This window comes from Passer domesticus, chromosome 8 (genome assembly GCF_036417665.1).
Source record: "Passer domesticus isolate bPasDom1 chromosome 8, bPasDom1.hap1, whole genome shotgun sequence".
NCBI classification, from domain to species: Eukaryota; Metazoa; Chordata; class Aves; order Passeriformes; family Passeridae; genus Passer; species Passer domesticus.
In genome coordinates, this window is record NC_087481.1 from 37,770,633 (window position 1) to 37,783,301 (window position 12,669).

The window sequence follows — 12,669 nt, forward strand, 5'->3', positions numbered from 1 at the left end:
TACCAAAGGATTAGATACGTGGCCTAGTGTCAAGTAGGAGTGAATGCAGCTGTTCTCTAAAACTACATCCAAACCCATCACATTCCTTGCCAAACTAACACCTACCATCTCTAACCAGCAATGCACACCCATGCTCCAGCTACCCCACCTATATGGGGTTTGTGTGGCCAGGTTTTGGTAGCCAGGAGCCTACAGGGGTGGCTTCTGTGAGCTCCAAGTAGTGGCTTCTGGTAGCTCCAAGATGGGCATGCCACTGGCCAAGGCTGGGCCAATTAGAAATTATCATTATGCCTCGGTGATAACAGATTTCAGAAGAAGGGGGAAAAAGTTCTTGTGTGGATGTAATGAGGCCAGAGTAGAGCGGGGTGAGAACACGTGAGAGGAACAGCTCTGCAGACACCATGGTCAGTGGAGAAGGAGGGGCAGCAGGTGCTCCAGGCGCCTGAGCTGAGGCTCCCCTGCAGCCCATGGCGAAGATCCTGGTGAAGCAGGATGTCCCCCTGCAGCCCATGGAGCTCCACAGGGATGCAAAGATCCCCCTGCAGCCATGCAAGAGACCCACTGGAAAAGGTGGATGCCTGAGAGGAGACTGGGATCTCATAAGACGCCCGTGCTGGAGCAGCCACCTGGCAGGGAGCTGCAGACTCACGGAGAGAGGAGCCCATGCTGGAGCAGGCTTCCTGCTAGGACTTGTGACCCTGTGAAGGAGCCATGCTAGAGCAGCTTGTCCTTGCAGGACTGCACTCAGTGGAACAGTGACCCACTGTGGAAAACATTATTAATAACCTTGATACTGAGACACAGCAAACCACACTTTAAGTATCCTAGTTTTTGTAGCTTTAAGGACAATTCTTTAGAGCCCATTTCACTGTAAAGAAAATGTGGAAGATGCTGCTTGAAATGTGTGCTTGATGCTGCTTGCGGAAGATGGAGCCAGAAATCCAGCTCACTCCTAACTGGAATAGTTAACATCTGCTTGGTAAAAACCTGTTAGACTGACTAAATACTTTTGTCAGTGTGACAAATAGCACAGTGTTTGAAATAGCATAACCATAAGTTACACCTGGCTAGAAGACAAGAAGAGTGAGAGACAGATGACAGCTCAGAAGACATAAGGATAAAGGGGATTGCAGTTGAAGTCACAAGACAGAACATTCTCTCTGTTGTAAAACCTAAGTATTGCATAAGTAGTACTGTAGGACAATGAATGAAGTCAGAACTTTTCAAGTGTTGAATGCAGATTTGTCCCATATGTTATATGTTCCTGTACTTAATGTTTACCTGATTCTCACATGCTATGAAATTCTACACATCAACACACATTTATAACTACACAAAAAAAAAAAAAATCAAACCCATATCATGGATAACTTCTGTATAAGACAAGAGCCAGCACTTCAGTGGTCAGCATGCCAGAAAACAGCAGCTGTACTTACAAAAAAAATCTGAAATACAGCTGACATGCTGAGGTCACCACCTATGAAGAAGTTACCACATTCAATGGAAAAGCAAAATAGAAGCTAACAAACATGCATTGAGCTGTGGGCTACAGAACCTGCAGGTCAATGTGCTCAAAGCAGCACAAGAGCAACTTTGTGCAGAAGCTCTATGAAGCCAATAACATGTGTACAAACTCCTCACATGTCAGCAGCAGCAGGAACCAGAACTTTCGGTGCCATTTAATCCAGGCAGCTCTTGACATCACATGCAAGTCCTGTTCATTCCCAAGCCTTTCTTCGCCCTCAGTATTTTATAATCATCCCCATTCAAGTATTCCAGAGGCCATATGTAGGGCACCATTTGGAATCAAGTTTGAAAAGCCAAGGGAGCTGTCATTAGATTAGTAAATGTATGTTCAGAAACATTCCACTGAAACTTCCGGGCAAACTCTCCTCAGATTCAGTACAGTTGAATCTCACAACTAAATGCAGGACAGCAGAACTTGACAACGTTTTAAACACATAAAACTTTGAGCAGATTAACATTGAGTTTGCTGAAGAAATCAAGTTAAGTGTTATAAACTGTTTACCTATTTTTGCAAATAATCTAAACAAATAAGGTAACATGTACTAATCTCTAGCTCTGTGTCTTCAATTAATATGTATTTCTACTTCTTTGGTTCTAAGTCCTAAGACACTAGAACTTCTGTGCTTAAAAATATGTATTAACATTCCACTGGGGAAAAAAAAAAAGAAAAATCCATACACTCCACCTGGACTGGGGACTAGAGTTGTATTTTTCCTTAACTGTCACCTGTATTTGACAAAAATACCTTTATGGACAAAATGGGAAAAGTCTTAAGAAAAGTCTAAGCACAATTTTTTAAAGGTCAACAAGCAGTTATTTAAGAGTGGATTCCATCTCGGAAGTCTTTTCCAACATAACTGATTTTGGGATCCCCCACTGTGATCAGCATTTTCTAATACAAGCTTTCTGAACCAATCTGGAAGGTCCTACTGTTAAAGAGGAAGACTTGACTGTGAAAATTGTTAACATGTTCAACCTGACTAACCCAACACTAGCTGCATTTAGTGCAATGCAAATCACCCTTCCCTTCCTGAGGAGCTGCAAAGTTTGCACACTGTTATACTATTGCACTGTTTGTGGCACTACATGAGGTACAGCAACTACTTGGCTTCAGGTTGATCCGCAGTAAAAATAAAATTAAAAAAAAAATTTAATCTCATATACTCTGTAAAGCCACATAAGCCTCTGCAAAGGCATAAAATAAACAAAATATTTATGATTCTGGAGAATGCTAAATTTACGAATCTCCAGAGTGAAAAACTGAGATATTAAACTGCTACATTCTCACCAAGTTAAAGACTTTGAACAATAGATTTTAACCTTATAGGCCTTATGTTTGTAGTTCAGTCACACTGGACATACGCAGTTATTAAAATTTCAGTGATTTTTTTCCAACCAGCTAGAGATAAAACATAGTGAGGAAGCAGTAATAATTTTCGAAATTTGAGATTCCACAATACATAGGTTATTTGGGAACACATCTCTACCACAGACACAGAACTCACTTCTGTAGTCCCTAGCCTCCCCAGTCCCTTCTTCACTGGAGTATTGGTATCATTCAAAAAGGATGTTCTTGTTTAACTCAACCAACCTATTGCAAAAGAATATCTGGATTAGGTCTTCAAGAAGCAGGTGATAACTCCTTCACTGGTACAAATTAAGGGCATATATAATTGACTAGACAGTCAGCATCCATGTGTACACACATACAGACACACAAAGAGTACACATATATGAACAAGATATATACTTTTTAAACTCCAAACTACAAAGAAGATGTTCATACAAATCTAAAAGTTGTTGGACAAAAATACACCATCCATCTATCAGGCAAAACTACAGAACAGTAACTACAGAGAGCTTTGATGTACATCACATATACATTCATAACTACTGACAAGCAGCATCATATTTTATGAGTTTGGATTTCACTTAGGACTACGTGAAGTGTGAGTTGCAATTATGAATTCAAGCAATGTAACTCATTAAGTATAACTAAATCTTCACTTGTTAATTAGGTGTTTTGTTCAGACATTACTAATATTACTGATTTTACAGAAATGGCCAGTGTTTCACACCTTACTCTTCCACAAGTGGCAGAAGTAATACAATTAAACCAAAGTGGATAAAAACCAAACAACAAACCCAAACAAATAAACAAAAAAAGAACCCACAACATCAGTAATGAGCCACCCTTGAACCTCTTTTAGGAAGTCAACAAAATTAACTGCAACTGAATGAGCAGGAAAGCTGTGTCCAATCTCCTGCTCTACTGCTGCAGGCATTATTTAAAATGTGGTCCTGATTCAAGTTGGCTGCTGAGCATTAGCAGCACTATATCCAACTATCACACAATATTGTTATCATCCCAGGCTGCTGCGCACTTCCGTGGAAGAGCAACATCAAAATATCAGTGAAAGCTTATTATTAGTTACTGGCACAGAGACAGAGGAATATTTTGGGCCTTTGGATACTGGCAACTCAGAAAGCCTTAAACATGACTGAGACATTTGGGTGTGCAATTGCATGGCAGCACGCTGTGTGCCTAGTCTTCCTTTTACAAATACAAGATATGGTTTTGTAAGATCTAAAATATTAGTGTTTCTAAAGGGTTTCACTATGCCCTTTAAAAGAAGCAAAACAATGAATGTTTTAAGCCTGTTCTCAGCATATCCATTTCAGTTTAAGACCCCCTATAGCACAAGATTTGAACTTACCAAAAGTTACTTATATGTGTAGTTAAAGCAAAACAGCACCAGATTTATAGCACTTAGCTCTCAACTAAGAGCATCCTTCTCTCATCCCACATACCCATGTAACATCACTACAATTAGGATGTCACTTGCAACAGTAAGTAATTCATCTAACACAAAAATACCTTAGAACTATTATTCCTTCCTTCCAGAGTTCAGAAAATTTCTTGCATCACTGGTCAGCAAATCACTTTAGCATATAGACTTAAACATACAAGGTGGCCTGCAGGACTGCTCACATGCTTTCCTGACATGGGTCTTAAGCAAAGACAATATTTGGCTAAGCAGTTACATATTTACATATTGACTTAGAGGAACATCTTCAGTGAAGATTTCATTTATTATGAAACTTTCGTAGTCTTCTAAAGTGGCTCACAGGCTCACACTCACAGGCTCCAACTCTGAAAACAAGCCTAAAAGCTGTGGCCTTATATAAGCAAGGCTGCCGCAGAAAAAACTGTTCCACCACTACCCAGCTCCTCACACAGCTGCGCTAACTCCGCAAGCCCCAACAGTGAAATACTACTGCAATTTCAAAGTTATGGTCTCGGTCAGAAACAGTGTAAATGAAACCTGATACAGAGAGTTTGGAGACTGGAGAGAGGAGATGGGAGAATTGCCTTGAATTATCAAATTGAACTTGGAGTCTGTAATATTAGGCATTTCTTTAGCAGCAAAAGGCCTGATCAAAGGTTCCGATTTACCTCACAATATAACCCCATCTTAAGTGTTTGGGGGAGAAAAACTGTTCACAGTAACTCCTTTCACTGAATGTTAAGTTACGGGGGTTTGTCATTCTCCGGGTTTCGCTGACAGGCTGATATCACCGCAGTTCCGACAGCCTGCCAAGACCCTAGCCTGCTATTAAGACCCTGCTTCTCGTTATCGGGGATTCTTCTAAAACCTAGTCCCAGTCACGGCAAGCTACAGCGAGGGTTCAGGGTTCCATCGCGGCAGCCGGGGCCCCTCGACACGCATCCTCCCACGCCCACGGGCGGCACCCCGCGGCGGGCGGCGGCCGCCCACGCCCAGGCGCTACCTGTGACAGCGGCACCGCCGCCGAGCGACGCCGCACGCAGCCCCCGGCCACCGCCCCGCCGATCACCTGCGGGCCCGGCCCGGCGCAGCGCTGCTCGGGGCTCTCGCTCCCGATGCCGCTGAGCACCGGCATCGCCCGGCGCCGCCGGGAGCGCCCACCTGCCCGCGAGAAGCCGACGCGGCGCCCCGGGAGCGCTGTCCCCGCCGGGCTGAGGGGCCGGCGGAGCACGGGCACAGCTCTCCCTCCTTCCTCGCCCCAGGGGAGCGGGCGTGCAGCCACCAAACCAACTCGCGGCAGAGCGAGAGGGATGGGATGAAGCCGCGCTGCCCCGCACCCTGATCACACAGCGGGGAGAAGAGCCCGGCTACGGCGGAGCATCGCGCCGGGCGCCTCCGCCCCGCCAGCGGGAATGCACCGGCACCAGCCGCCCCTTCCCCCGGGACGCGGGGCTGTGCTGCGGGCGCTGCGCGAGGGCTCGACATTACCTGAGAGCGGCCATGGCTCCACGCGCGCCCGGCCGCCCGCGGCAGAGTCTCCTGGCAGCGGCACCGTCACCTCTCCGCCCGGCGCCCGCGCCTCAGCCGCGACTGAGCGCCGGGCAGCGCTCGGCCGGCCCACCGCGCGCCCCGCCCCGCCCGCCCGCGCGTCCCGCCATTGGCCGCGCGGCCGGCGGGGGCGGGCCCGGGCCCTGCGCGGCGGCCGCGCGGCGCGAGGAGCCGCGGGGCGCTGCCGGCGGGCCCCGCGCCCCGGTTCGGCAGCGCCCGGTACCGAGCGGTGCCGCCCGCCCGGCACCCCCGGGCCCCTGGCCGCCATCTTTGGTACGGGCGGAGAGCGCGCGCCTCCCACACAGCTCCTGCAGCTGCGGCCCCCGGCAGCGAGTGTGGGAGACAGTGACAATTGGCCAAGGGAAAAAAAAAAAAAAAAGTTTAGCGGCGGTAGCCCCGCAGATGTGCGGAGCTCGAGCCGCACGGCCCACAGTAAAGATGGCCAGAGGAGCCGCTGGCAGCGCTGCCCCTCGGGTGTCACGGGCCGTGGGAACCGAGGGGACCCCCCGGCCCTGGCTCTGTCCTGGCCGCGGGCTGGCGCCCGCCCCGACACACCATCGCTACACCCTCGACACGAAGGGGTTTTCATTCTTTTTATTCAACTGCGCCTTGGGTCAGACGCGAAGCCGCCGCGGGTGACCTCCTGCGGAGCCTGCCTTCCCCGCAGGCGGCGGCCGCCGGGCGCGGGCAGCGCTGCCGAGCCCCGGCGCTCATCGCCTCCCTCATGCCGGGGCGCCTGGCAGCCACCTGCGGAACGCAGCGCTCCGGGCGCCCAGCCGGCCAGAGGACACGACGGGAAACACGGGCAGAAAAGGGCAGCCCGGCATTGCTCACCCCCTTGGCTTATTCGCCTGACGCTGGCAGAACTGCTGTATCAGAAAGGGAAAGCCTCGCTAAAGCCAGGTTTCTATCGTCACTCCTCGTTTGGCTGTCAAAGTTACTGCCACATTGTGCAGATTTGGCACTTACTTTGTTAACTTACTAGCACCAGAAGCACTGATTCATGAAAGCGAAGCCAATAGGTTGTTTTTGCCAAAAACGAATCCCATGTTGTTAAGTACTGCTGTGTCACCTCTAACTAAATATTTAAGCTTCACAACTTCATAATCCTGTGGTTATTAGTCCGAAGTTTCCCTTCCTTTCCATCTACAAAATGGGAATATTGTACTCAGAAACATTAAAGCCAAACTTTCCATCTATTTCTGATTTTGTGGTCTCTCAGAAGAGATGATGCCAAAATATGACAAATTGATGAAGGTCAAGGACCTGCACTGTCACATGAAAATAACAGAAAAAAAATATGCTTAATACCTGATGTAAGACAAATCTCCTAGGTTCTCTAAATCAGACACTTAAAACATAATCATCACTTATTGAACTCCTCACAAAATTTTCATTATTGTAGTGTGTCAGGGGTCCTGAAAAGTCAAATAAGTGTAGGAAACACATCCACCTTTTTACTGTTTTTGCAACACAATGTATAAAAGAGGTCCTCAAATCCTGAGGGAGGATTTTGAACTCTATTGAAATGCAAATACATAGATACATAATGGTTGCATCCTCTGATTCACGTTGAACAATTTATTATGTCCCGTGCTTAACAGCCAAAACTCTGTTTTGTAGCCTAGAAGGTAGGAGAGGAGGATCCCATCACCAGCAAACATAGCAATAGCTACATAACTTGTTAGTGTACATAACTATAGGATGCAGCTGTCTTCTTGGTTCTATTGCTGTATTCAAAATATGAAAAACATTTTTTTAAATATCTAGTTGTAGATTCCCTCATAAATAATTGCCTGATTTTAACAAGCACATAAAGAGATGCAAGGAGAAATAGTTATAATACTTCAACATGAACTATTTTTACAGTAATTTGCAATATACAGCTGTATATTACAAATATTAAGCTACAGAGTAAGAGGCCAAATGACGTACCATCAAATGTTTCTAAATTTTACCATTTGAGCATATTTTCTCTAAAAAATGTTAACATCTTTTCATGGAATAGCACGTATGACACCTCAACAGCCGTCAATAGCACTTTATAAGCTTCCAGCTATTCCCTGTGCCCAATCATCTCACCTGTGCTACCACATACACACAAGTTCTACTGCTATGACATCTTCGAGACACCACCTGCCCCTACTGCCACTTATCACTGGGCTTCTAGTCATTTGCCAGGGAACTGCTACACATCCAGACCTAACATTAGCCTAAATAAGTGGACAAACGGCAACCAACCAGAGCATTCCTGGAAAAATGGTCTGTTATGACTTATGATCATTCAGAGATGAACGTAATGCTTGTGCCCCAAGTCCAGCTTGCAGTCAGTCCCACCATGTATGTGTGGCCAGCCAGTTTGAGTTTGCTGAGCCTTCCTGCCCCTGACCTTCCAAACTCCCTCTGCTTGCATGGAGCAGCTGACCTTGCTTTCAAATGTGATTTGGCCTCAGAAATCCCTGAGAGAAACGTGAAATTTACAGCTTTTGTATCTGTGAAATGCACAGCTGTTGTTACTATACAAGAGAGAAATCTTCATGACCATGTAAGTTTCTCTATATATAAACAACGTCCTCAGGTGATTTCACTAAAATGTTTCCTTTCAAGAACACTATGAATTCAAAATAAACTCCACCCCTACCTGATAAAATAACAGGCAGGCATTTGAGAACATTTAAAATTGTACTTTAGTAAAGTTATCCATGAAACTCTACAAATTATATATTTGTAACTTGTGTATCCAAGAGATAAGCAATCTAGGCCTTAGCCTTGGACTAATGTGTTACACTTTACACCACCAATATTTGGTATAAATCTTAGAGTTTGCAATATATAAACAAAAAGTTCTCTATTAACCCCTATATTTTCACTCAATTTCTTCAAAGTACAAAAGTAAGGTTTATCTTAGATAAGCTGCCCATCTGTTTGCAAGACAGAAGGGTGATCTTTTACGTAACAGCCCCAGCAGACACCATCAAATGGGACTAGTGAGCAGCAAGTCCACAAATTCTCTTTCAATAACAGCATTTTGCAGAGCTTGCAGATATCTTCTGTTATAACAGTTGTTTTGGAAACTTTTCTACAGAGAGAATTTAATATCTTGCAACATAAAATAAGCATTTTTAGCTCGTATGGGTTCTACTTGCAAAGCACTAAAAATCTTTTATTATTTTTAAAATTCTGTAACATCATCCCATCTCTTTTCATGTAGCTTCACAGAGTGTTCACCTGCAAAAGCAATGGATATAAATCTGCTAACTCTTCAGCGTATTGCAGGCATCTATACTTTTTTCTATTTTATTCTAATCAAACAGCATAGCCCTTGAAAGAGTTACAACTGCTTTGTGCCGTTGAATGTACAAGGAAAAAAATACCACAACAATCTTTCACTGTAAATGAAATCCCAAGGTAGCATAACGCCAGCAAGTAGCTTTATCTTACCATATCCTTCAAGTTCAGAACAGCTTTGACTGTGGTCAAATAATCATTATGGAAATTATTACAGTTCAAAGTGGAAAAAATCCCTTTCCTTTCCCTGAAATCTGAGTAATACCCAAAGACTTCTCTTCTTCACACAAAATGTGTTTATATTATATAAGTAATAATATTTTGTACTACTATTATACATTATATTAATAATTTTTAAGAATCAACTTATGTAAATGAAAAATGAACAGCCTTGAAAAAAACATTATGTTCACATTGTATCTGCAAATTCAATTTACTTTTTTCACAAGAAGATAAGGTTTTTCCAATACACTGTCAGCAAATAGTAATTAATGACCTTTAGATAGCAACCCATTCCCTGCTTCTGAAACTGGTTTTGTGAAATATTTGTGTACCATGCCTGTGTAAGTAACTACTAAAATTCAATATCACAACCTTGTATCACAAGCCAGAATTTTGCTTCCAAGATTTCCACATGAAATATGCCTTATCAACAGCAGAGTAAGCCAAGTCTTGTGCTACAGAAATTCACATTGCTATACTAACACCACAGTCAGCTAATTCTACATTCATTCAAGTCTCTTTCCTGGGCATCTTCCTTGTCTGTTCATAAGTGATATTAGTAGATCCAATGAGGTAATCCCACACAAACTGTTCCTTTAGTCAAAAAAGAAGGAACTCAAATATCAGGGAAACACTGTTTCAAGATTCAAGGTGAAATAGGCCTATTTACACTGGCTCTTCTCTCCCAGGTAATCCAGTTTGCAATCAGCCTCAGGGACAGGACTAGTCCCAGTGACTTAAGGGAGGCCAGGACTTATCCCAGCAAGGCAGAGCTGCACCTTTCTCAGGGTATTGGCCGAGGCTGTGATGTCTGAACCACCGCTGTGGCTGTGACTGCTGCCCAGGTGGGCTGCAGGTAACACCGGTAAGGAAAGAGAGCCTGTGGTCCAGAGAACAAAGAGCCATCCCACAACCTCCTTTTCCTCAGGTTACACGCTCCCTACAATAAAGCAAGGAATTACTTCCATCAAATGGATGAAACACCACAGCAAACAAGAACACAAAATTGTGGAAACATGACACATGCTGTGCAAAATCCCAGAGGATTACATCAAAGGCCAGGTGAAGACACTTGACAAGGGTAATTTGAGAGTTACACATCTGAACAATGGAAACCAGTGCCTGCACTGCAAGAGCACAGGAGTTTCCATGCCGCAAGTCATTCCGGTTTTGGATGTATTTCTGTCAACACAGCTTGGAAGGGAAAGTAACTGCTGTTACATCCTAAATAAAACAAGAGTAGCAACATTTGTTGCTAGTGTCCTCTAAAGTATTTGTTTGATTTCGAAAGGGGACTAAATATGCATCTGAAGAAAAAGTCTATTGCTTTAATCCTGGAAACAAACGTGGCAAAGTGCTTGAGTTTCAGATCTTTCTTTGACCTGAGGACATTACGAGTACCAACATGGAAAATGTTACCTGTATTTGCCGATTAAGAAACAGAAAAGTAAGAAAACTATAAGCCATGAAGACAAAAACTGAAATGAATACAAATGGGGAGAAAGGTGAAATTAAAAAAACAAACAAAAAAAAACCCAAACCAAGAGATAAAAGAGGAAGAAAAATTATTTACTAAATTCTAACTGAAAGCTTAGTCACAGCTAATTTAAAATATTCAGAATCTTCTTTCATTTATAAAGAGTTGATGAAGGAATAAGTTAAATTAAAAGTCAGCTTATTTAAAAAATTAAAAATGCGTGAAATTAGCAATATTTTTTACAGCCGCTAGTATCAAGCTTTCTAAAATCTAGTGGAACAGTAATGACAAAGGACCGCTTTTGATAACAATTATGCACAGAGTATTTGACAATTTATTCTTAAAATGAAGAGATGTCTAATAGTAGCAGAAGAGGAGGAATATTGTACTTTTTACTTTTAGTACGAACTATTTGCCAAACTCAATGCTTACATTGTCATCTAGATAAACTGATTTGTTCAAACAACTAGCCACGTCATGACTATTCAATCAATAGAGCAGCTGCAGGACAGCCAGAAGGTCATAACGCAGCACAAGGGACTTGACAAGTTTGTGCAGAAGGGAAAAATGAACATGCATAACTCTGGACAGACACGTACATATAAGTTCAAACATTTCTATGGAAAACATCCAAATTCTTTCATAACTGTACTAGGCTGTGAACAGAATCTGCCTGTGGTTTTCACAGAGGTCCCCAACAAAACCAAATATAAAAAGGCACAAATCTTTAGTAATTCTCCTCTAAAGTAACATCTCATGACGTTTCTAGTAAGTTGATGGTGCCACTCAGTGACAAGCCATTTGCAGTTTTGCAAGTCCATTTTCTGTTCAAACAGTGCATTTCACACACGTACAATGATATTCCACTTCACACAGCAGAGATGCAGTCAGAAGCCCGAAACAAGGCAGCACACATTGATGGCCTTGCCTAAAGCCCATTGGTTTCTAGTAGGGATTTGCAAAAGTCAATAAAGACAATGCAAAACCTGCGGCCCAGCAAATGAATGTCAGCACAACACATTGTTGAGCTGGGAATGCCAGTTTGGGTCTCGGGCTTTGTGTGCTGCTCACTGGGTGGCAAAAGCCAGCCGTCCTATACTGCTTTCAAACAAGTGTAGCTTCCTGAACCCAGTCAGCTTTGCCTACCTCATGAGGGAGCAATATTTGCTTTCCTTTGAAAAGATCAAAAGGGTCTAAAAATGTATCCATGAAACCTCTATGAAGCAAGCCAGTTTGAGAGAGAAAATGACCAAAACAAGAAAAAACAGGGGAAGGAAACATTTGCTATTATTGATGAGGTATGGTGTGTATTGCATTGCAGAATTATTTTTTTATTTCATTTTTTATACTAAAATAGTTTTCATAGTAATCACAGGAAAGGTTGAGGTTGATATCATATGGGAGGATAAATATGGTACAACCATCCTTGTTGAATCCATTAGACATGGTCTTCTGAAGAGACTGGAAAGCCCCAGATGTACATGTTGAGAACAAGGAATCGTTCTCTGTAATCTCCTCAAACTCTTGGTATAACAAGTACGATGTTATTGAGCCCCAAAATTTTCAAGTGATTTTTCACTTCTTTTCTAATCTCTAGAGGAACTGTTTCCAAGCTTATCTAGCAGTGTTTTGCATGAACAACTGAATCTCCTTACAAACACAGCCAAGCCACGGAACCTCGACCAGTCTGGTACCTTCTCTAGAGGCTTTTAAGTCCCACAACAGCCCTCAGCCAAACACATTCTTGCCACTACATTCAAACGAATGTTAAGGTCTGCTAAATCTAGTCCAACCACCAACTGCTTCATGAGTTCAACC

At 43.5% G+C, this 12,669-nt stretch overlaps 1 protein-coding gene and 1 long non-coding RNA gene across 4 annotated transcripts in view; one reads left to right on the forward strand and one right to left on the reverse strand.

Annotated features, from left to right (window-relative positions):
* The window catches only part of ADK (adenosine kinase), a 266,929-nt gene that overhangs the window by 251,370 nt on the left and 2,890 nt on the right, over positions 1–12,669 (reverse strand). The window contains exon 1 of one of the 3 annotated variants that reach the window (XM_064430467.1): positions 5,805–5,944. The exons of the other annotated variants lie outside the window; for them this stretch is intronic. Coding sequence (XP_064286537.1) covers positions 5,805–5,818 — 14 coding nt within the window. The 5' untranslated portion in view covers positions 5,819–5,944. Of the gene's footprint in view, positions 1–5,804; positions 5,945–12,669 lie in introns of those variants that run through there. 3 annotated transcript variants of the gene reach the window in all.
* Positions 6,615–10,908, forward strand: LOC135306455 (uncharacterized). Its single transcript, XR_010367280.1, has 2 exons — positions 6,615–6,767; positions 10,064–10,908. It is a non-coding gene; the product is annotated as an uncharacterized LOC135306455 (long non-coding RNA).